General features: G+C 34.4%; 2 protein-coding genes across 2 annotated transcripts; one reads left to right on the top strand and one right to left on the bottom strand.

Moving 5' to 3' along the window:
* Window positions 1-3,465: 3,465 nt before the first annotated feature.
* LOC148616910 (uncharacterized) lies at window positions 3,466-16,177 on the bottom strand. Its single transcript, XM_088584073.1, has 6 exons — window positions 15,914-16,177; window positions 11,874-12,544; window positions 10,899-10,964; window positions 10,135-10,221; window positions 7,924-8,070; window positions 3,466-7,486 (listed from the first exon to the last, which is right to left on the bottom strand). Exons 2-6 carry the CDS (start codon window positions 12,519-12,521, stop codon window positions 7,277-7,279), a joined length of 1,158 nt encoding a protein of 385 aa, XP_088440199.1. The 5' UTR covers window positions 12,522-12,544; window positions 15,914-16,177; the 3' UTR covers window positions 3,466-7,276.
* A 1,844-nt stretch (window positions 16,178-18,021) lies between these two features.
* Window positions 18,022-20,782, top strand: LOC148616909 (uncharacterized). Its single transcript, XM_088585093.1, has 3 exons — window positions 18,022-18,519; window positions 19,922-20,005; window positions 20,474-20,782. The coding sequence occupies exons 1-3, from the start codon at window positions 18,022-18,024 to the stop codon at window positions 20,780-20,782; spliced, it is 891 nt and encodes a 296-aa protein (XP_088441219.1).
* The last annotated feature ends 530 nt before the right edge of the window (window positions 20,783-21,312 follow it).

The raw sequence follows: 21,312 nt of genomic DNA, 5'->3' as shown, positions 1-21,312 counted from the left end.
CAAGATTCTAGCGGAGATCAAAAGAATGTTATCCGGGGACGAAGACCAGACATGCAAAACAGAACAAATAAATTAAATAACCTAAATAATACATACAACGCAACAAAAATATATGAGCAACTCAGACTCCACTAAATATTGGGAACATGGACTAGGTGCACCGGTAAAGTAAGCGTCATCTGCTTTTCTAGAAACATCCGCCCAGTTGTTCATAAAAGTATTATCATGAAATTTGCAAACTAAATCATGCAAAATCAGGAGTAGATAATTAAGATTTAAGGATAGTAAATAAGGATTAAGCATTAAAAAATGATGAAAAATAGTGAACTGAAGAATAAGGATTCTGAGGACCAGTTGCCTCTTGCGCTTTTGTTAATATGAGAGATAAAATATTCGATGCAACCTAAATTTGAATTGAAACCAATAGAATATTTTCAAAGGATTAAACCTAAAGACGCATAACAAATTACATGAAATAACCAAAATAATATGTACAAAGATACTGTAGAAAATGAACAACCTAGGCTCCACTAAAAACTGGGTGCATGAACCAGATGCCCTGGTATTGTAAGTATCCCCTGCTTTCTAGAAACACCCGCTTTGTCATGTCCTAGGTAGATGAAAAAGGAAAGGGTAAAACAAGTATGTTTTCATTGTGGAGATGGATACACCATAATGATTTACGAGTATGGTGATGACCATACAACTAATGTTAATGTTATTACTAATGTATTTATTTCAGCATCGTAAATACTGTATACATTGCAGAAGCTCAATTTTTGCATTGCAGATTAAAGATTGTTTATTAAGGATCAAGGATTAAGAACTAAGAATTTGGGACGTAGAATTAAGGATTAAGCATTAGTGGTGAAAATTTGGGAACCACAGTTAAAAGATAAAGAAAAATTCCAATTTGATTTTATTGACATATTTTTACTGCATTAGAAGATGGCGTATAAAAGTGAACACATAAAGGGGAATGGCAATCACACAACCATGTCCGGCCGATGCGCATCTTATTAATTATATTATATCGCTTGCATTATCCCTATATGAAAATAGGCCTCGATGGTCTAAATGGTTTCCGGATAGCGTGCTCACCTTGAGACAATCATCCTCGTCCTAAACTGAAATATCTGCCATACAAATGTAGATCTATAATTCTATCTATTCCCCGTATAAAATATAAACCATGTTTTCATGACGTTGATTTGGTCTAATCAAAAGAAAAGTATATGTAAAAAAATGTGATGATGATACCTCCTACACACCACAAAAAGAGGTGAACAATGGCATCATGGGATAAACAATGTGAAATTTTCATTACATTCTATATAGTTTCAGAGGAGTTAAGGAATAGAAGATGAATCCCTCTTTTCTCATCAAACAATGCCATTAAGGAGATAGATCTATGGTAACGGACATGTTATGCATCTAGAAACTCAAAAAAAGTTATTTAGATTGAAATACGAAACAAGAGGAGCAGTAGCCCCACAGGATAAAGGTATTTGTGAATTATTAAGGATTTTGGATCTGAAGTTGATACTCCTTTGGTCGACCAATGGCGAAGTCCATGGTTACCTTAGGAAACCTCCAAAGTCATTCAAATACAAATCAAAATAAAAGGTGAACAATTAATGACACTATGGCATAAAAGTGTGATCGTCAAAAAGTTTATTACCGCAACTATGAGGTACGGTAAATTATTCTCAACAACTCGAATCGACCACAAACATATAAAACCTATGAGAACTATCAAGTAACAAGTATGCATGTACAACTTTCAAATCAATATGAGACTGACTTGAATTGTGACAGCCCCACGCTATTGCCCTAAAATGCAAATTTGGTTTCATCGACATTAGACTCAAATCCTTCAATAGTGTTATATATGATTTTGTAAATTTCAATCATTGGACATACAACTCCAAATATCGAGCAGGTTGAAAAAGACAATTCCTCAATTCAATAAAATAGAAATGATATAGGTGAGCAGGTTTTTTTAGTGGCTTGTACTGGTGTTAAATATTACTTTGTTATCAGTCCATTTTGTATCCTTCCCAAGGGACCATTTCAATTAATGGCTGATAACAAGAGTAATTTTTGAAAAGGCTGGTATTTACCTATTTGTGCATATTTTAACGCCAATAATGAATTATTTTCCAACTTTTCTTTAAAGAAATGTGTCTGACCTATTCTGTTGATTGTCAATGTTTCAATTGCATCTGGCTTTGCTTTTTTCATATACATGTATCCGCATTTCTGTCTATAATGACAGCAAATAATTATTGATGGGCAACTTAATAATTTTATATTATTCTTACTACTTCATATATAAGATAACGTGCTACTGCCGTCATAATAAAAATAAGAGGCTCACAGGAGCCTGAACCGCTCACCTGATTAATGTTTTGCCTTTCAAGTGAAATAACTCTAACAAGGAGTTGTCCGGCAATTTTGACTGAAGAAGACTTCGGTAGGACTTATCATAAGGAACATTTGAGCAACTGAATATTTCATTCTGTCTATTATAGTTTTCAAGATATTGGCTGAAAACTACTAAAAACATATCTGTTTGCCTGTCAAAGGCAATAACTCTAACAAAGAGTCGTCCGACAACTTTGGTCCCCGCAAACTTTTGTAGGCCTAATCATATGGATCAATTAAGCAACTGAAAATTTCATTCATAGCTATCAAGATATTTGGTAAAAACTGTAAAAAAAGTTATTTTTCACCTTTCAATACCAAAAACTCTTACAAGGAGTTGTCTGACAAATTTGATCCCCAGAGACTTTTGTAAGCCTTATAATTAAGATCATTTCAGCTATTGAGAGAATTTGGCTTAACCAAACGGTTTTGGAGATATATGAGAAAAACTTCTGACTGACCCCTTTGTTCTACATGTATTTTTAGTAACAGCAGTCATGATTTTCTACGGATAAAAAAACCATACATCAGTTCTATGACTAAACACTAAGAAAGAAAGAAATAACATTAAAAATATCAAAACAACGTCAAAAAGGAAAATAACTCCATCATGGCTTTCAGATTAAAACGAAACTTTGACCATCGATAGATTTAATTATGATGAACACTTTTATCCCCATGTCAGAATTTGGCTTAACCTAACGGTTTTGGGAAATTTGCGAAAAAGTTCTGTCTGATCCCTATATTCTATTTTTAGTAACCGCGGCCTTGTTTTGCGACTCATCAAAACTCCCGACATCAGTTCTATGCAGGATACCCCAAAGAACTTTCTCACTGGTCAAGTAGTATCAGAGAAGAGTTTTGAAAAAAATTGTTAACGATGACGACGACGGACGCCTACTGATGGCAATAGAAGGCCAGGTGAGCAAAAATTGAGAATTTCCAATGGGAATGTTACGCCAAATCGACTGTGACGTCGTCTACATAACGACAGAAAATTTCAAGAAAAATGTGATAATGCTTCATATGCTAAACGCAGACTCTTTTCTTCTTTTATTGGCAGATTTTAAATGGAATATAAATACACAAATGATAAAACTGTACCGTGTTACAGTACTGAAGTTCTACATTTAGTAAAAGACAATTGTCTTGTCATGTAGACAAAAACAATTTACAAGAGGGTCGTCTTTGTAACAGATAGGAGAAAAACAGATGTGAAATACACCAACAAACATTTTTTACACATAACTGTCATTTACTATTATCTTTAATACAATAACATATCACAAAATACATATATATAACTTTATAAAGCGAGCAATGAATATTGACGATACACTACACACTTGCTGAATACACATAGTAACCAATGACACGTGACCTGGATAAAAACAACATAAATTTTAGAGTAGGGTATGGGGCAATGGGAAACAGGGTATTAGTCAATGGGGAATTGAACATAGTGCAATGGAGAATGGTGCATTGCGCGATAGAGATTGATGTATTGTGCAATTGTACAATGGTAAATGGATCTTTGGTCAATGGAAAATGGCCCATCGGGCAATGAAGCATAGAGTAATGGGCAATTGAGCATAAAGCAATGGGCAAAGGGGCATTGTGCAATGGGGAATTGAGGACTATGCAATGGGGAATGCTGGATAGGTTAATGGGGAATGACGCATAGTGCAATGAGGAATGAGGCAATGTGCAATGGGACATGGGCAAGGGAGATTGGGAATCGACATTCATTAGGCTCACATTGATAATTAACTTTTTTTTAACGTGTTAATAGGGACGGAGCATTAGCGACGTCCTACGTATGTAGATCCTTTGTCAAAACATGAATGGCTCGAGACATCAGAGTTATAACAGCTAAGCAAAGTTACATGTAATTTGCATTGAGTACAAATAACTTCGTCTCCCACAGGCAAAGCTAAAATAATACTAAAATTTAACAATATTGTATCAAATATGTATTCCGTGTTAATTTCGTATTGGGCGAAGTTGAATACTAATGGGAAATGAAGCATTGGGAATGGAACAAGGATAAAGGGGCGATTTAGATGGGAATGAGGCGATCGGGTGTGGGTACTGGCGGGGGGTAGTTTGACGTCTACCCAATGGAAAATCACTTTACAAATGGGAGTAAATTGGTGAGAAAAAAAAAACAAAACAAAATACAGTTCAATTAGTTTTAAATGATTATCTTTCTACGAAGTCTGTGATCTTTAGAAGTGCAGAGGGATAGTTTCTGGTGCATATTGAATACATTTGAGCAGTAGAATGTTCTGCAAAATAAATTTATTATGACGTCTCGCAAAACGTGCAGCTCATTTCTAGTTCTTTGTCTTTGCTTAAATAGCTTCTTTCAAGGCAATTGTCTTATCTATTAATTATTTATGCAAAAGATACAATTATCATCAATCAATTGTTCTTGCATAATTCTTAGGTTTAATAATATTTAAATACCATTCTGTGTAAGAATCAGGCAATGGGTGGCACATCATATTTCTCAATTTGGTTTGTTTTGCCACAAGTATATTCAATTCATATAAAAAAAACAAGCAAAATGTGACGTAGATATTTTTTGACTGCTTATATAAGGAAAAAGTGCGGGAAAATTTTTCCGCCATTTTTCCATAGTGCATTTCAACTAAATTTGACGTATCAACAGCTTAAAAAGGCAAATTTTACAAACACTTTGGTGGTTATTTCTGGAGGTTATCGGGTATAAATACTTGGTTAATGCAATAAAATCTCCTTCATGTGCTACGCCTTATACACATTTTGCCTGATTCTTAGACGGAGAAGTACTTAACATTTAGCACACACAATAACAGCATTTTTCTACATGAGTGGAGACCGTTGGTTACGACGTACACTCACACAGGAAAAGATATTTAATTTACATGATGCAAATAAAAAATAATATATACAATTGACAACTTAACTAGAATCAAAAGTACTTAACAATAGATTTCATCAAAACTAATCGAAAAACTAAATTCAAAGTTAAGTTACGCAAAGATGTATAAAAGTATTCATAATACATGTACAAGTAAAATAAATATAACAATATGCATGGCGGTACACAGGTAAAATTATATTATATGTTTTCATATATTTTCAAAGAGTAATCAAGGGAACCAAGGTTATAGAGGTAATCAAAGTGTAATCAAGGGAACCAAGGTAATAGCGGTAATCAAAAGAATGTAATCCAGGGACAAAGACCAGACATGGAAAACAGACATACACAATAAAGAACGTAAAGTAACTAAAATCATACATACAAAGTAACAAAAACAAATGAGCAACTCAGACTCCACTAAAAACTGGGAGCATGGACCAGGTGCACCGGTAGGGTAAGCGTCCTCCGCTTAAAACATGTTGAAACTAATGCTTATAGAATAGATATGTTTTGTGCCTATAAAACTCATGGAAACAAATGTTTTCAAAAATTTATATCAATCCATACTATATTTATGGAGGACAAAACAAATTTACCATATGGTTTTTATAGACTTGTTTTTTTTAACGTTAATTCGTTTGTCCTTTAGTTTTTCATCGTGGTTCTTACCATTTGAAAAAAAAACGTGTCGCAAGTTTTCCTGTGTTTATTTGAATGTACTGGCATAAGACAGCTATGATTTTATATTGCACCTTATATAATATAATATATTGTCATATCCAGTGTAAAAGTTGAACGTCGCCATATGGCAGACGAACATTTAACCCAAATATGTTTAAATCGAGATCAAACCAGCTCTGTTGCACTAGCTGCCCTTTACCACACGATCATCACATAAACCGAGGTTTTGTAGGCTTGACGTGTAATCTCTCTTTTCTTCGACGGGATACACAAGAAACCCGAAGATTTTCGAGAACATTTTGTAAAATTAAACAGCCGAATTGGATGTTTAAAAGTATATATACTTCTTACATGGAATCATTAAAGATTTTAATCCTTTTTAAAAGGTATTAGTATACAAAATTTCGATTTTCAGATCGAGATACTGTACATACATGTATAAAACATCTCCGTCTTGAGAAACCTAAATTACCACTGTGTATATACATCTTTAAAACATATTTGATGGATTTTGAATATTTCCTGCATTGTAATCATTGTTTTTGTCATCATTTATTAGGAGATTACATTTCAAAACTTAGAAACAAAGTCCTACTTTATACAAAATGTACATAAATAATGAAAACATGTAAATGGACTAAGAGATCTAAAATAATGTCTACGTATATAATCAATGTACTATCGTACGACATAGATACAAAGCAACGGTGTAACGGTGGCATATTTGGGAGCTTTGAGATTCGGATCAGATATATATATATATATATATATATATACATGTAATTAAATATTATATATATATATATATATATATATATATATATATATATGTGTGTACCTCTATAATTTTCAATTTAACTATAGTGATGTATGCAACATAGAGATTCAGAATACTGTCAATGAGTAATCAAGGGAACCAAGGTTACATGTATAGTGGTAATCAAAAGAATGTAATTCAGGGACAAAGGCCAGACATGGAAATCAGACATACACAACAAAGAACATAAAGTGACTAAAATCATACATACAAAGTAACAAAAGCAAATGAGCAACTCTGACTCCACTAAAAACTTGGAGCATGGACCAGGTGCACCGATAGGGTAAGCGTCCTCTGCTTTTCTAGAAACACCCGCCGAGTTACACATAAAAAGTCAAGTCCGGGGTAGGCAAACGAGGAAAGGAAATAAATTGACCTGTTGAATAAATGTATATAATCAACCTACATGCGCATGTTTACAATGCAGTTATTCAATGTCCGTCCTATTCTTTATAGGGTGGAGGATTCATGCTGACATTACTTGCACTTGCTTGAGGCATATCCCCGTTAGACGGGCTTTGAAGTAGTGGCTGATTAACTGTATATTGCTGTTCTCTGTGCGTCATGACAACAGGCTGCATGTTTGTTCCAGGAATCTGTGACTGGGGAATCATGATCAAATGTGGATTGTTTCCTCCAATGTAAACAAAGCCCTGTAATATTTATTGATATATACGTTACCATGTCATTAAAAATAGGGACAGCTGTATACATGATTGGTAAATTTCTGTACTTGCTTTGATTAGGTCCGCCGTATTAAGAACATGGATTTTATATTGTAAAGGGGTGAATTTCCAGATGTGTAAAATAGTGTTTCACAACTGATTTACATAGTGAAGAATAATCTACCGTTCATGTATGAGAAATGTAAAAGGAACTTTTCTAGAGGTAGTTCATTTTCTTTTTTTGGTGGGGGGGGGTTCTTTCTTAAGCGTGTATGTAATTTATTTCATACAAAATATCAATCATAATGATATGTATAGATCAATGACCTTATTACTGACAACTGTTTTCACATAAGCTGGAACTGCAAAGAAATATGGAAACTTGTAGCAATGCATTGCCATAGGCAACTTTCATATCATAATACCTGTTGGCCAGAATTGTTTGTATTCCACTTCGTACAACAACAGCAGTATGATGCGGATACAATAGCTATAACTACCTCCGCAAAAGACAACACAGCAATGAACGCTGAGAGAACTACTGTTTTCCCTGTTGCCTGGCGAAGATTTCTCTGAAAAAATATTGAAAACACAAAAATATATTTTTAAACGTTGGATAGGTTTATGTAGCATATATTTTTTCCTTAAATCATGGTCTTGTCATTACCTAAAACAATGTATCGAATAAACCTATACTTTACTTTCTATAATTGAAATTTATCCTGTATTTTACTCAAAATTTGAATATTTACAGAATCTTTAACTTTAATATTTAAATAAGAAAGAATAAAAAAACATCTTTGTAAACGTTTTTATCCTAAACATAAGGATTTTAAAACTAAGAAAGTTAAAGTGTAATTGCGTAGCAATGTCAAGTAAGATTTGGCCAAAATATCATTAAATAAAAAAAATATTCTATAAAAACAGATTGTCTATCTTTGTATGCAAAATACAAATGTAAGTTCATGTACAATTGTACAGCAATACTCCCCCAGCAAAAAAGTGTTCCCGATGTCGCACTTTTCATACCATTCCGATAGCAAAATGTTTGCCTGACTACTGGACAAGACTAAACTAATTACATATGTAGTACACGGTGTATTTTTGCATTCGATTGCGGGACTATACAAAATCGCAACTTACATAAAATATATATGTTTACATTTGAGGAAGGTATTTTTAGTGAAATACCCTGAGGGAACAATAAATAACGGTTTTACAAAGTTTTTCTGTTGAGTCTTTTCTTTCTGTTTTCTATATTACAATGTTCTAATAGATATGATTTACTAATATGCAATTTATTTAACCAAAAGGAACAATTCACTCAAAGAGCTAGTCTATTGTTTTTTTTTTAATTATTATTTTTAATTTGTGAATATTTAAATATGGAGTGATGCAAGAGTTATCATAACTTGTAAAAGAAAATGACTTTGTATACTTCACACTTGTGTATTAAAGATGCCCATGATTTAAACAAACAGATCATATTTACTTTTCACCCTTATCAGTATGATGTCAACATCCATAGCCAAACAATACAGTAACATTCAATAGAATTAAGCACAAATTGAAAATAAAAGCTGAAGTAGATAGTAAGTAATACACTGTAAGTGGTTGTAAAAATCAGGCAAATGGGAAAAATCAGAAAACAAGCATGTCAAAACCCCACCGATCTGACAATGTAATACCACTCAAGGATACTTTCTTTATTTGAAAAGACCATTATATGATCACTGGGTCACTGGCTTTGCGCAGAAATTTTCAACAGAATCTTAGAAAAATGAGGTTTTTGACAGAGTTACATGTTTCTACCCTTGAAATGTTCATTTTGAGTGCATTTCAATGAAATTGAAACTCAGTGGTCCAGCATGATAAGAGAAATCTTGTCTGTTTTCCTTGATTCTAATGGTATAATTAGTCCAATTACACTATCAAAATGATGGGTTTTTCCTACCGTGTTTCACCTACTGCCTGGTTCTTGCAGGGACTGACATTTAGCGCAAAAAAACCGACTTATGCGCCCGACAAAGCATCTTCCTTAATATGTCATCTATTGTACATGTATTCCATAAAGTTGAAAATAAAATGCATGATATGTATAGTATACAATGTATTTTAAATTCTGGTAGATTTTCAAGACTGATTTATTACAAATATCTCTGATTTTATTATTAAGCCGGCATCCACGTAAAAACTAGGCAGAGTAGCACATGGCAAATCTCGTTTTCTTGTTTTCGTCTATTTCATATCTAAAATGCATCCTTCTTCAAAGCTGAACATTGATTTTTAATTAACTGCAATGTTTAAAGAGAAAAGCATTGAAACTCGATGAAAAAGGGAAATAACTCGTTAATTTTGTGCAAAATGTAGTTGCTTTCTTAGTGAACTGTAAAATCATTTTCTGAGCCACCCAATGTCGATTTAAGAAAATCTTAGTACCATTGGACATACATATGATAAAAATATTACAATGGAAAAAAAATCCGTGGAATAAAATTTACCATGTGTCATCCATATCATAGGAACTGCCGCGTTTCTAAATGGACAGTCTCTTAAATACATGTACAGGTATTTGAGCAAACAATAGAGACACTTTTGACAGGCGAGATATCTAGTTCAATTATGGATAGCCTTACAATAATGGATCCAGTCACACCCAGGCTGAAGACAGTTGGTACAAAAACTGAGGCTCCAATAATGCTGCATACCATGAATGCTATTTTCTGTAATTTTAAAAAATATATTGAATATCAACAGAATAAACCGTTTGACTGTAATGAACTACAAATACATTTACCAGCTAACGACTCTTAATGATATCGTTCCTTAAAGATAGGAGTACCCATTCGTCAAAATAAATGCATATTAAGGTGAGTTAAAAAAACAAAACGATTTTAAGGTCATGTCATTAGGATCAAGGCATTTCTCTCGTTCTATAAATGGTGTTAAGAATAGAAGCAAGGAGAAAAAACAGAAAATCGTCATTTTAGTCAATTAAAGGGGATAACTCCTACAAGTAGTTACTTGCATAAGACTATAGGAATACTTTTGTTTTATTATAATATGATAAGAATTTCTTCAGAAAAAAGTTTAATATACCCCACGCTTTTCCGAAGATGTATAGTGAGCTTGGTTTCCGTACGTCCATAACATTTTAGTTTTTGCAACAGTTTCCCGACACTATAGCGTGAGATTAGAATTTTGACTTGGGAAACATTTATTTTCTGTTTGACAACTTTGTTCATGCATGTAGTTTTGACCACAATGCTACCCCAGTTAGTGTTAGTGGGTTTAGATCAAGTTTTTTTAGTTTCTATCTAATATGGTCTAAAATACCATCTGCTGGATAAAATTTAAGATACGTCACTTCAACAAACCGTTACATTACATTAGAACTCACCAAGCATCTCCAACTGTTTTTTCTTTTTCTTGACATACACATAGGCAGGAAACCAGTCAGTATGAACTGAAAAAAAAATATTATTTCAGATGAACTTTGGAATTTAAGTAGCATTACATGGAAACTAAAGTTTTGCATATTTTGTAGTATAGATAAATCAAAACTTTAATTAAACTCGCCATACAAAACAATTAACGTGTCTATTATTTCAAGTCTTTTCTTTTATTCATTATAGGATTAAACACTGTTTTTTTCCAGAATTTATCGTTGTGTAAAATCGGACGATTCACTCATAAAACAATTATTTATGTCAGGTATGTGAGTGAATGGTTCGATTTTGCACATCCATAATCCTTAAAATTCCAATCCCTGACTACATGTACCTGATATACTAATATTTTTTTTCTTGTAAACTCTCATTCAGTGTAATTAACACCCGAAATCGACCACGTGACATGGTTGTCAATTTCAATACTTACAGGCTACTAATAACTATATATTTTTTTAATTGTTTTTTTTTCTAATATGCAATGACGAAAATGAACTGAAAAAAAACTATTAAAATTTGTTTAGCTTCTTCGTACAATAGGACATTGTTTATCCTTCTCAATAGAAAATACGTTCTACTAGCACTCATGTTTTGTTCTTACATAGAATCTCCATGAAAGTACATGCGTAGTCTCCCCATGAGTTTATACGTAATCTCCATATAATAATAAACACCAGTACGTAGTCTCCCACTGACTGTACATACATTGTACGTTGTACGTAGTCCCTCCCCACCCCCACCCCCCATGACAGTACATGAAGTATAATGTTCAACTTTCTTTTTTTATTTTAATTCCCCAAGCTCATTGAATCTTTGGTAATTAACTAGTCACCATAAAACAGTGTTCATTTTATCTTGCTTTGACGAGCATACTCAGAGTAAAGCCTTATCAAAGTAACAGTACGGCGGTGCTTTTGCATACTTACCCATGCAGCTAGAATTAGACACGTGACATCAAAGGCGAATAGTGCCGTAACATTACCGTTCATGTAACCATAATAACATGGATGATAGTCACCATGATAATCCCAATGATAATTATAATTGTACAAACATGACTTAGCTTGCTTCATGTGAACACCATCAATGATCGCACCAACCAGACTAAGAATACACAATAAAACACCGAGTCCTGTTTGAATGCCTCCTAAGATTTTGAATGTCCTGACAGGGAACACTTCTTCGTCAGTTGACCTCTGGTTGCTCTGTGGATAGTCTCCCTGTATCGTCATCGGTGTTGTATTTATGTTTTGGGTTGTCGCTCCCATCATCATCGTAGTTGTATTCATATTTTGATTTGTCCCTCCAATCATTATCGGAGTCGTATTTATATTTTGGTTTGTCCCTCCAATCAACATTGGAGTTGTATTCATGTTTAGTGGTGTGCCCTGAAGAACAACTTGTCCTGCCGGGGGAACTCCGCCTTGATAGATTACATCGCCATGACTCTGAGTGGCTGGGATAAAATGCTGCTGTACTCCTTGCCCAGCTACTGCAGTAGTATTTGAGGTCATCTGTGGATGAGAATCCTGTGTTACTGTAACCGTATTTTCTGAACTCGGAACTGTAGTCATTTTGTATGGTCGTTGGGCTAAAACTGAAAAAAAATAATAGAAGCCATCGTATATACATTAAATAATGAACAGTAAATGGTGCACCAATCACATATAAACAACAAGAATTATTTATCTTATACAGATGTGGACTATAAAGAATTTTAAATCATTTCAAATTATTTTGTCGTTTAAGTAAGACGAAGAGATCATCGAATTGAGTTCAGGATCTAGAACAATGTCATAAAACTTGGTTCTGAACAGCTTTAACAATATGTCGGTCGTTATCTACATCTGATCTCTATGTTTGTGCATCTCAGTCAAATTTGCAAGCGTTATCCGTGTGTTTAAAGGAAGAGGAGAAATGCCGAAGTGTCAAATGTGCGGAAATTGTTGACAAAAAAGAAACGACCGGGAACATCAGAACAGAAAAAAACTGACAGAGTCCAAATAAAAAAAACTGACAAGGAACCAAAACATAAATGTGAAAAATGAATAAGTGTAACAGTTGCAATATTAGTATTTCGTTCAGTATTATGTGTTTTTAAGGGACCCGTTTAGCTTTAACTTTGTTTACTCCTTGACGTCGTGCTTCAGCACTTTGAATTTGTACATTGACATTCTAGATACAAATTTAGACAAATAGAAATCCCCACTGATTAATTAATTCATTGATTATCATTTAATGTCCTATGGCTGATATGTCACGCATTTCAGAGCTCAACGAAAGACCAATCGAACAGACCCTGCTACACCCTGAACCGAATCTTTTTTGTGCACACTTCACAAAAACACCAAGTAGCCCGCAGATAGGCATATGGATCCACTAGGACACATTATGCGGACCCCGAGCCAACAAGACGTCACTCTATCCCCTAAATTACCGCGTGGTTGACAGAGAAGCAGTGATTAGCAATTCTACAGTTTTTGGTATGATTCGGTCGGTGATCGACCCACCACCACCCGCACTCGAGGCAAGCTCGCTATCCTGAGACAATCTTCCCATTGAACACCTATGTATTAAGTTCAGGGGTCAAACATTTGATTTCTAATGGGCTTAAGATCAACTTTTGAATTGTGGATTTTTTCCAGTATTATTTCTGCTACAACTGTTTAATGTTTACTCTAGCCTGTCCTGATTTTTTTTTGTTTAGATCCTGAGTTTGTTTTCTACTGACTTGCATCCAGCCTTTTCATTTTACCAAATTATTGATCCTGGTTTCTTATCCATACATTGGTGTCTCTTGCATTTTATTTTATTTCAAATAAAGATCCTAAAAGCAGTCAAATATCTTAAATACTTGCAATAAGACTTAAAAAAAACAGACAGACAGACAAAGCACTTAATATATAGACCCATATTTTTTCTGTATCTGTTGGCTGTGAATTCGAATCAAAAGCTTGGATCAAAAGAACCATCACTATATACAATAAACAATTCACAATATCATGGCATTTTGAGTTCAATTAACGGGAATTGTACCATTAATTTGTATGAAATAAGTCCTATAATCAAAAATGTGAAATCCAAAATATTACATCTAAATCGAAATGCAGCCTACACTAAAGAAAGTTTCAAGAAAATTGTCCGAAACATTTTCAGAATATTTGCGAAAATATGGAATATCTGCCCCTTTTCTATTAAAAAAAAAGTTCCATGACTCAACAATGAAAACTCATAAATTTATGAAAACTGAAAGGAACTCTCATTAATCAAAGAAAACACTAACATTTTATGAAAATAGGTGAAACCACTATTGCGTTATACAGTGTAGTCTGAAAACTGTGAAATTCCTCCCCCATTTTATGAATGAAGTCTCATCACTCTAAATAGTAAAATTTTCAAAAATAGAAAGGGAGCTCTTCTCAATATAAAGAACTCCATTTGTGACCGAATATACTAGTCATACAACTCAAAAACGAAAATTTGGAAATCTATTTAAACAAAAAAGAAAGAGAACTCACGTCAATCAAAAGAGACAATAATTCTCCGAAGTTTCACAAAAAATTGTGGCACCACTTTTTAGGTTATTGTGCGAAGTGGGAAGGACGGACAGGCTTCGGTGTAGCACAACAAGATGTTGCACGCTACGTCGTGCTAGGAATACCCCCCCCCCCCCGCCCACGCAACCATTTCAGTCAAACCTGGGGAAGTGAGACACGGTACAATTCAACAAGCAAAAGGAACATACCAAATATCTAATCTAAGCATTACCTCCAATAAAAGGTGAGAAAACGGTTACAAAATACCTGAAAAATTATTAAGAGGATCGGTAAAAAGGAAATAGATGAGTAAGGTAATTGAAAAGTGGGAAAAGGTACAAGTCATCATGTAAAATCAATGCACCAAATATCTAAGCATTTCCTCTCATAAAAATTTAGAAATCGTTACGAAAATTTCCATCACGTACCAGCTGAAAAAAAAATACGAAGTGGATCGGTAAAGAGGAAGTAGACAAGTAAGGCACTTGAAAAAGGGGAAAATGGCACTAGTCATCATGCAAATATTCGTGTAAGCATTCCCTCTCACAGAAGCTGAAAAATCTGTTAAAAGTGTAACGCACGGACGTACTCACTAATAAGGTGATTGCAATATAACATGCCTCGACTTTAAAAAATGGCATTCAAAGCACTACAAATTCTGTAAAATCAAAAAAACAAAACAAAAAACAAAAAAAACATGAACTTATCTTACAAAAAAAAATCTTTATTCTAGGTACAGTAGTGTCTAAGTTCTAATAGGACGATGGGAGAAAGTGTAAGATCTCCCTTTGAAGTTGAAATTGCAATGTATTTCATAAAATTAATATGCAATTTCTGCATTTCAGATAACATTTTGAATAGCATTTCACAGTAAGAGATGATTTTTTTTAACATGATTCACCCACTGCCAGAAGATTCTAACAGATAATAGCAATCCCTACAGCAAGCCGAAGTGGACAAAAATCAATATTTGGTAATATTAGAAAATGCTCATTTTTGTCCACTTTGGCTTGCCATAAATCCCGGTAATAACAATTGAAATGTAATGCATCCTGCCATTTTATTTGAAATAGGACCAAATTGACCACCTAGATACATATGTATATTCTCCATGTACTTAGACATCGTTTTTAATTCAATTCTTCCTTAATCTAATATTAACCCTGTCCCGTTTTAATTTCCCTGTCTCCATGCAGCTACTGCGTATCACATTTTCTGCAACAGCCAGGAAGTTTCTCATACATGTGCAAGAACATTATCATATTTACATGTACATTATTTACACTACTACGCGTGTACTGAAATCAATCCCGGCATTACAAAACCAGAATTCATTATGTAATTGGCAAATCAAACGTGCACACATACATGTAGTTAGTGGTACTGAGAAGAAGAATATTACAGAAAATGTGTTTACACAAAATACTTACAGGTAAATTCGGTATATCTATTTATATAGCTCCAGATCTTTGAATGTAAACACAAATATGAAATCCAATCCAATGAATTTTGATCGATAAACAACTTGAAAATAAATTTACACAGAAAATACAGTACTGTATTGTTGACAGACAAATTTAAACAATAATTTTCAGCGACGTTAAAGTCTAATCTATTTCATTCCTGCTTCTATATTTAAAATAGCATATCATCATCGGTACGAAAACAAGATTATTTACGTGTACGAAATTGCCGTGTTCCGCTGTTGGATTGAGTTCATAAAATGCTCAATTGTCTTACTGACCTTTGGCGTGCATAAGGGTCATTAATTTAACCTTATGAAATCAATTTTAAGTTACTTTGACTACACATGTATATCTTTATTTCTCAATAAACCTCTTTACAGTGGTATAGAGACAGTTAACATTACAATATACTAATGGCAAAATATATGATGTCCAAAACAACATAATTATATGGCAAGCCAAAGTGGACAAAAATCAATATTTTGTAATATTAGAAAATGAGTTTTTAATATTATAAAATCTTTATTTTAATATCAGAAAAGATTTTTCAATATTAGAAATTCATTTTGTAATATTAAAATTTCATTTTCTAATATTACAAATTCCTAATTCAGTAATATTATAAAACATCACACATTTTGTAATATTAGAAATTGAATTTCTAATATTAGAAAATGAATTTGTAATATTAGAAAATCACTTTGCAATATTGCAAAATCAGTCACATTTTTTAATATTACAAAATCATTTTCTAATATTAAAAAATCGTAATTGAATACGACAAATCCATTTTTATAATATTAAAAAAAATCAATTTCTAATATTAAAAAGTCGCTTTTTAATATTAGAAATTCAATCGATTTTTTAATATTAAAAATGTGTTTTGTGATATTAGAAATCTAATTTGTAATATTAGAAATCTAATATGTAATATTAGAAAATGAATTTGTAATATTGAAAAATCATTTTTTAATATAAGAAAATATTTTTAATATTCGAAATTCATTTTGCAATATTAAAAAAATCATTTTCTAACATTACAAATTCCCGATTTAGTAATATTACAAAACATCACACATTTTGTAATATTAGAAAATCACTTTGCAATATTGCAAAATCAGTCACATTTTTTAATATTACAAAATGATTTTCTAATATTAAAAAATCAGCTACTACTATTAAAAAATCGTTTTTTAATATTAGAAATTCAATTGAATTTTTAATATTAAAAAATGATTTTTTTAATATTAAAAAAGTGTTTTGTGATATAAGAAATCTAATTTGTAATATTAGAAAATGAATTTGTAATATTAAAATATTATTTGAAAATATTAGAAAATACTCATTTTTGTCCACTTTGGCTTGCCATATAATTAGGAATATCACTACAATAGGTTACGAAATCATTACAAATGTACATCAAATTGTTTTATTATTAAACATATTTATTACCCTGGAGAATTCAACTTTTTAATTATAGCATTAATTAATTTATATAATTTACTAAGATCCGAGTGTGCTAGTGATTATTATCACAGGGATTGGATATGCGCCTAGTGCAGGGGGAGTCGAAGACTCTACTACTGCCGCTGACTAGCCTACTTGTAAGTGAAAAAGAAAGCCGAGTGCGTAAGTCTTTCTTGTCAGTACAAAGCCTGTACCAGTCTAAGATCTCTACAGTGCCTCCTCGAAACAGCACACGGTAACTAGGGTCTAGTATCCTAGGCTAAACTGTAGAGGATCTCGGAGTATCAAGGACCCTAGAGATGCAATGTGTAGGCCCATCGACGTGTGGATACGCCCTAGCATTCATCAACCTTGATCCAGCTATGGGTTAAATAGCATCACACTACTGCCTTGTAGAAGGCTTTGGACAGTCAAAGGCTATGGGAGAAAACCCAGACAGAAAATCCGTAAAAACAACTTGGAGGACCAGTAGATTTTCTTTAGGGGGATCCTTCCCTTAGGTGATGCATCCATCTAAGGGAAGGATCCCCCTACAGAAAATCTACTGGTCCTCCAAGTTATGGGGGTTAAGCTTAGGGCTAACAACCCTAACTTGTAAAAAAGATATGTTACGGAAACAGCAACGAAGAAAAAATCTACTGCACACAAACAGTGGAGCTTTAATGACTGTAGGTAGAAAAAGCCGAGAGGAGACTACCAACATGACTAGAGAGGCCCTCAACATAGTAAAAACCAATACATACATCGGGTGTTGGAACGTGAGAACGATGTATGCAACAGGCAAGCTCGCACAGATAACAGCTGAGATGCAACGGTACAAACTACAAATTTTAGGTGTCAGTGAAAGTAGATGGACAGGATCTGGAAAGATAAAAACAACAACAGGCGAAACAGTACTATACTCAGGAAGAGAAGATGGGAAACATCAGGAGGGAGTAGCCATCATTCTAAAGAAAGGAGTAGACAGAACCCTGATGGAATGGAAACCAGTCAGCAACAGATTGATCATGGCTAGACTGAGGGGTAAACAAGTTAATATGACGCTACTTCAGTACTATGCTCCAATAAATGATGCCAGCGATGAAGACAAAGATGCATTCTATGTTTGTTTGTTTGTTTGTTGGGGTTTAACGTCCGAGCAGCAATATTTCAGCTATATTCAGACGATGAACATGAAATGGATGATAAAATGAACATGTTTGTTTGTTGGGGTTTAACGTCCGAGCAGCAATATTTCAGCTATATTCAGACAATGAACATGAAATGGATGATAAAATGAACATGAAATGAAAAAAGAGGATGGGTCACAAGGATAATAGGGTCGACAAATTTTGATTGCCACTGGAAAAAGGGGGATGGGTAAGGTCGGGCAATTTAGCCTCCTGTGGCGGAGCGCAAAGGTTCCTACTCCTATCGAATACCACAGCAGGGTTCTTTAACGTGCGAGGAACGTGGCATTTTTCCCAACACGGTGCACCACTATGGTTTGCGGTCAGGTTTTCCGTATTATAGCCTGACAACCCCAGCATGTAACACGCCAGGGGTACCCCATTCCACCACCTGGGGCACACATCCCAGTTGCTCTGTGGGCAGAGCGCCTAGCCCCCGGCTAAGTTTCTGAGCACTATTTAGTCGCCTTTTACGACAAGCTTAGCGCTGCTGCAGGCCTATTCTTTTAACACCCGGACCTGCACGGGGCTAAAATGAACATGAAATGGAAAAAAAAAGGATGGGACACAAGGACAATAGGATCGACAAATTTTGATTGCCACTGGAAAAAGGGGGGGATGGGTAAGGTCGGGCAATTTAGCCTCCTGTGGCGGAGCGCAAAGGTTCCTACTCCTATCGAATACCACAGCAGGGTTCTTTAACGTGCGAGGAACGTGGCATCTTTCCCAACACGGTGCACCACTATGGTTTGCGGTCAGGTTTTCCGTATTATAGCCTGACAACCCCAGCATGTAACACGCCAGGGGTACCCCATTCCACCACCTGGGGCACACATCCCAGTTGCTCTGTGGGCAGAGCGCCTAGCCCCCGGCTAAGTTTCTGAGCACTATTTAGTCGCCTTATACGACAAGCTTAGCGCTGCTGCAGGCCTATTCTTTTAACACCCGGACCTGCACGGGTTTGCATTCTATGAGCAACTTCAACAAGAGTTCGATCAAACCCCACAACATGGCATCAAAATAATCATGGGTGACCTGAATGCAAAAGTAGGCAATAACAACTTGAACTTCGAAAGAACTATGGGTACACATGGATGTGGTAGTATGAATGAAAATGGTGAAAGATTAACTGACTTCTGCAACATCAACAACTATGTCATTGGAGGCACACTATTCCCTCATAAGGATATCCACAAGTTAACGTGGTATTCACCAAACTTAAGAGACTGAAATCAAATTGACCACATCGTGATAAATGGAATGTGGAGACGATCTTTGCTAGATGTAAGAGTCAAAAGAGGAGCTGATGTAGAAAGTGACCATCAACTTGTTACAGCAAATATCAGACTCAAGCTCAGAGCAGCTGGAAAGAAAGTTACAACCACTCGTTATGATACAGAAAAAACTTAACATCTTGAAGGTAAAAAATGACTTTTCAATAACACTCAATATGAAGCGTTAAATATCTTGGAAGATGTTGTGGATGATATTGATGAAAAATGGAACAAAATAACCGACATATATACAAAAACAAGCGAAGAGTTTTTAGGTTTGCGACAAAAGCAAGAACATAAGGACTGGATAACACCTGAAACTTGGAAAACAATAAATAATAGAAGAGAGATTAAAGCCAAAAGAGATAAGACCAAATCACCTCGGTTAAAAGAAAGACTCCAACAAGAATACAGCTCAATACAAAAAGAAGTTAAGAAAATAGTTCGAACAGACAAACGGAATTTTATGGAAGAGCTAGCAAATAATGCAGAAGAAGCAGCACAGAAAGGAGAACAGAGTAAATTATACAAAATTACAAGAACTATATGTGGGAAGAATAGATCATCTCCAAATTTACCTGTCAAAGACAAACAGGGTAACATATTAACCTCAGAAAGAAAAAAGGTGGACAGAACATTTTGAAGAGTTACTTAACAGGCCACCACCTTCTCAAGAACCGGAAATTAAAGATGCAGAAGTAGAGCTTGACATAGATATAGAACCACCAGAAATATCTGAAATCATAACAGCAATCAAAAGTCTGAAAAATGGCAAAGCACCAGGTAGTGATAATCTCAATGCAGAACTCTTTAAAAACGATCCATACCTATCCGCAAAAATTCTCAATCCCATCTTCCAAGATATCTGGAATAAGACCATAAGACCAAAGTACCAGATGAGTGGAACAAAGGAACCATCATAAAATTACCAAAGAAAGGGTCATTAAATGATTGTAATAACTGGCGAGGTATTACTTTGATTTCTATCCATTTAAGATACTAGCCAAAGTTGTCATCAAAAGAATTGCAAGATCTGTAGATGAACTATTGAGAAAAGAACAAGCTGGATTTAGACCAGGTAGAGGCTGCATCGACCAAATTTTCACGCTACGCAATATTATTGAGCAGAGCACTGAATGGCAAAGACAACTCTATATTAAATTTATAGATTTTGAAAAAGCTTTTGATAGCATACATAGAGAAAGTTCATGGAAAATAATTAGATCATACGGAATACCACAACAACTTATAGACGTCATCAAAAGTTTCTACACGAACTTCAGATGCAGAGTCGGAAACAACAGCGACATGTATTTCAATGTAAAAACTGGAGTCCGTCAAGGCTGTGTGATGTCATCTCACTTTTCATCATAGCCATTGATTGAGTGATGTGACAAACAACGAAAGATACACCAAGAGGCATCAGATGGAATACCTTCTCCATCTTGGAAGA

The sequence above is a fragment of the Perna viridis genome, chromosome 5 (genome assembly GCF_037379345.1).
Source record: "Perna viridis isolate PV_CMFRI_1.1 ecotype Kerala chromosome 5, ASM3737934v1, whole genome shotgun sequence".
NCBI lineage: Eukaryota > Metazoa > Mollusca > Bivalvia > Mytilida > Mytilidae > Perna > Perna viridis.
Note: the sequence above shows the minus strand (reverse complement) of the source record. Positions and strands in the feature narration are given on the sequence as shown.

Excerpts from the sequence above, each read along its gene's own strand:
- LOC148616910 (XM_088584073.1), bottom strand. The coding sequence starts at position 12,521 with ATGACTACAGTTCCGAGTTCAGAAAATACGGTTACAGTAACACAGGAT. Across the intron at positions 10,965-11,873 it reads GTCTAATTCTAGCTGCATGG|TTCATACTGACTGGTTTCCT; the intron begins GTAAGTATGCAA and ends TTTTTTTTTCAG. Across the intron at positions 10,222-10,898 it reads AAAACAGTTGGAGATGCTTG|AAAATAGCATTCATGGTATG; the intron begins GTGAGTTCTAAT and ends TTAAAATTACAG.
- LOC148616909 (XM_088585093.1), top strand. The coding sequence starts at position 18,022 with ATGTTACGGAAACAGCAACGAAGAAAAAATCTACTGCACACAAACAGT. Across the intron at positions 18,520-19,921 it reads AAGACAAAGATGCATTCTAT|CAAATATCAGACTCAAGCTC; the intron begins GTTTGTTTGTTT and ends AACTTGTTACAG. Across the intron at positions 20,006-20,473 it reads AAAAACTTAACATCTTGAAG|AAAGAAAAAAGGTGGACAGA; the intron begins GTAAAAAATGAC and ends TATTAACCTCAG.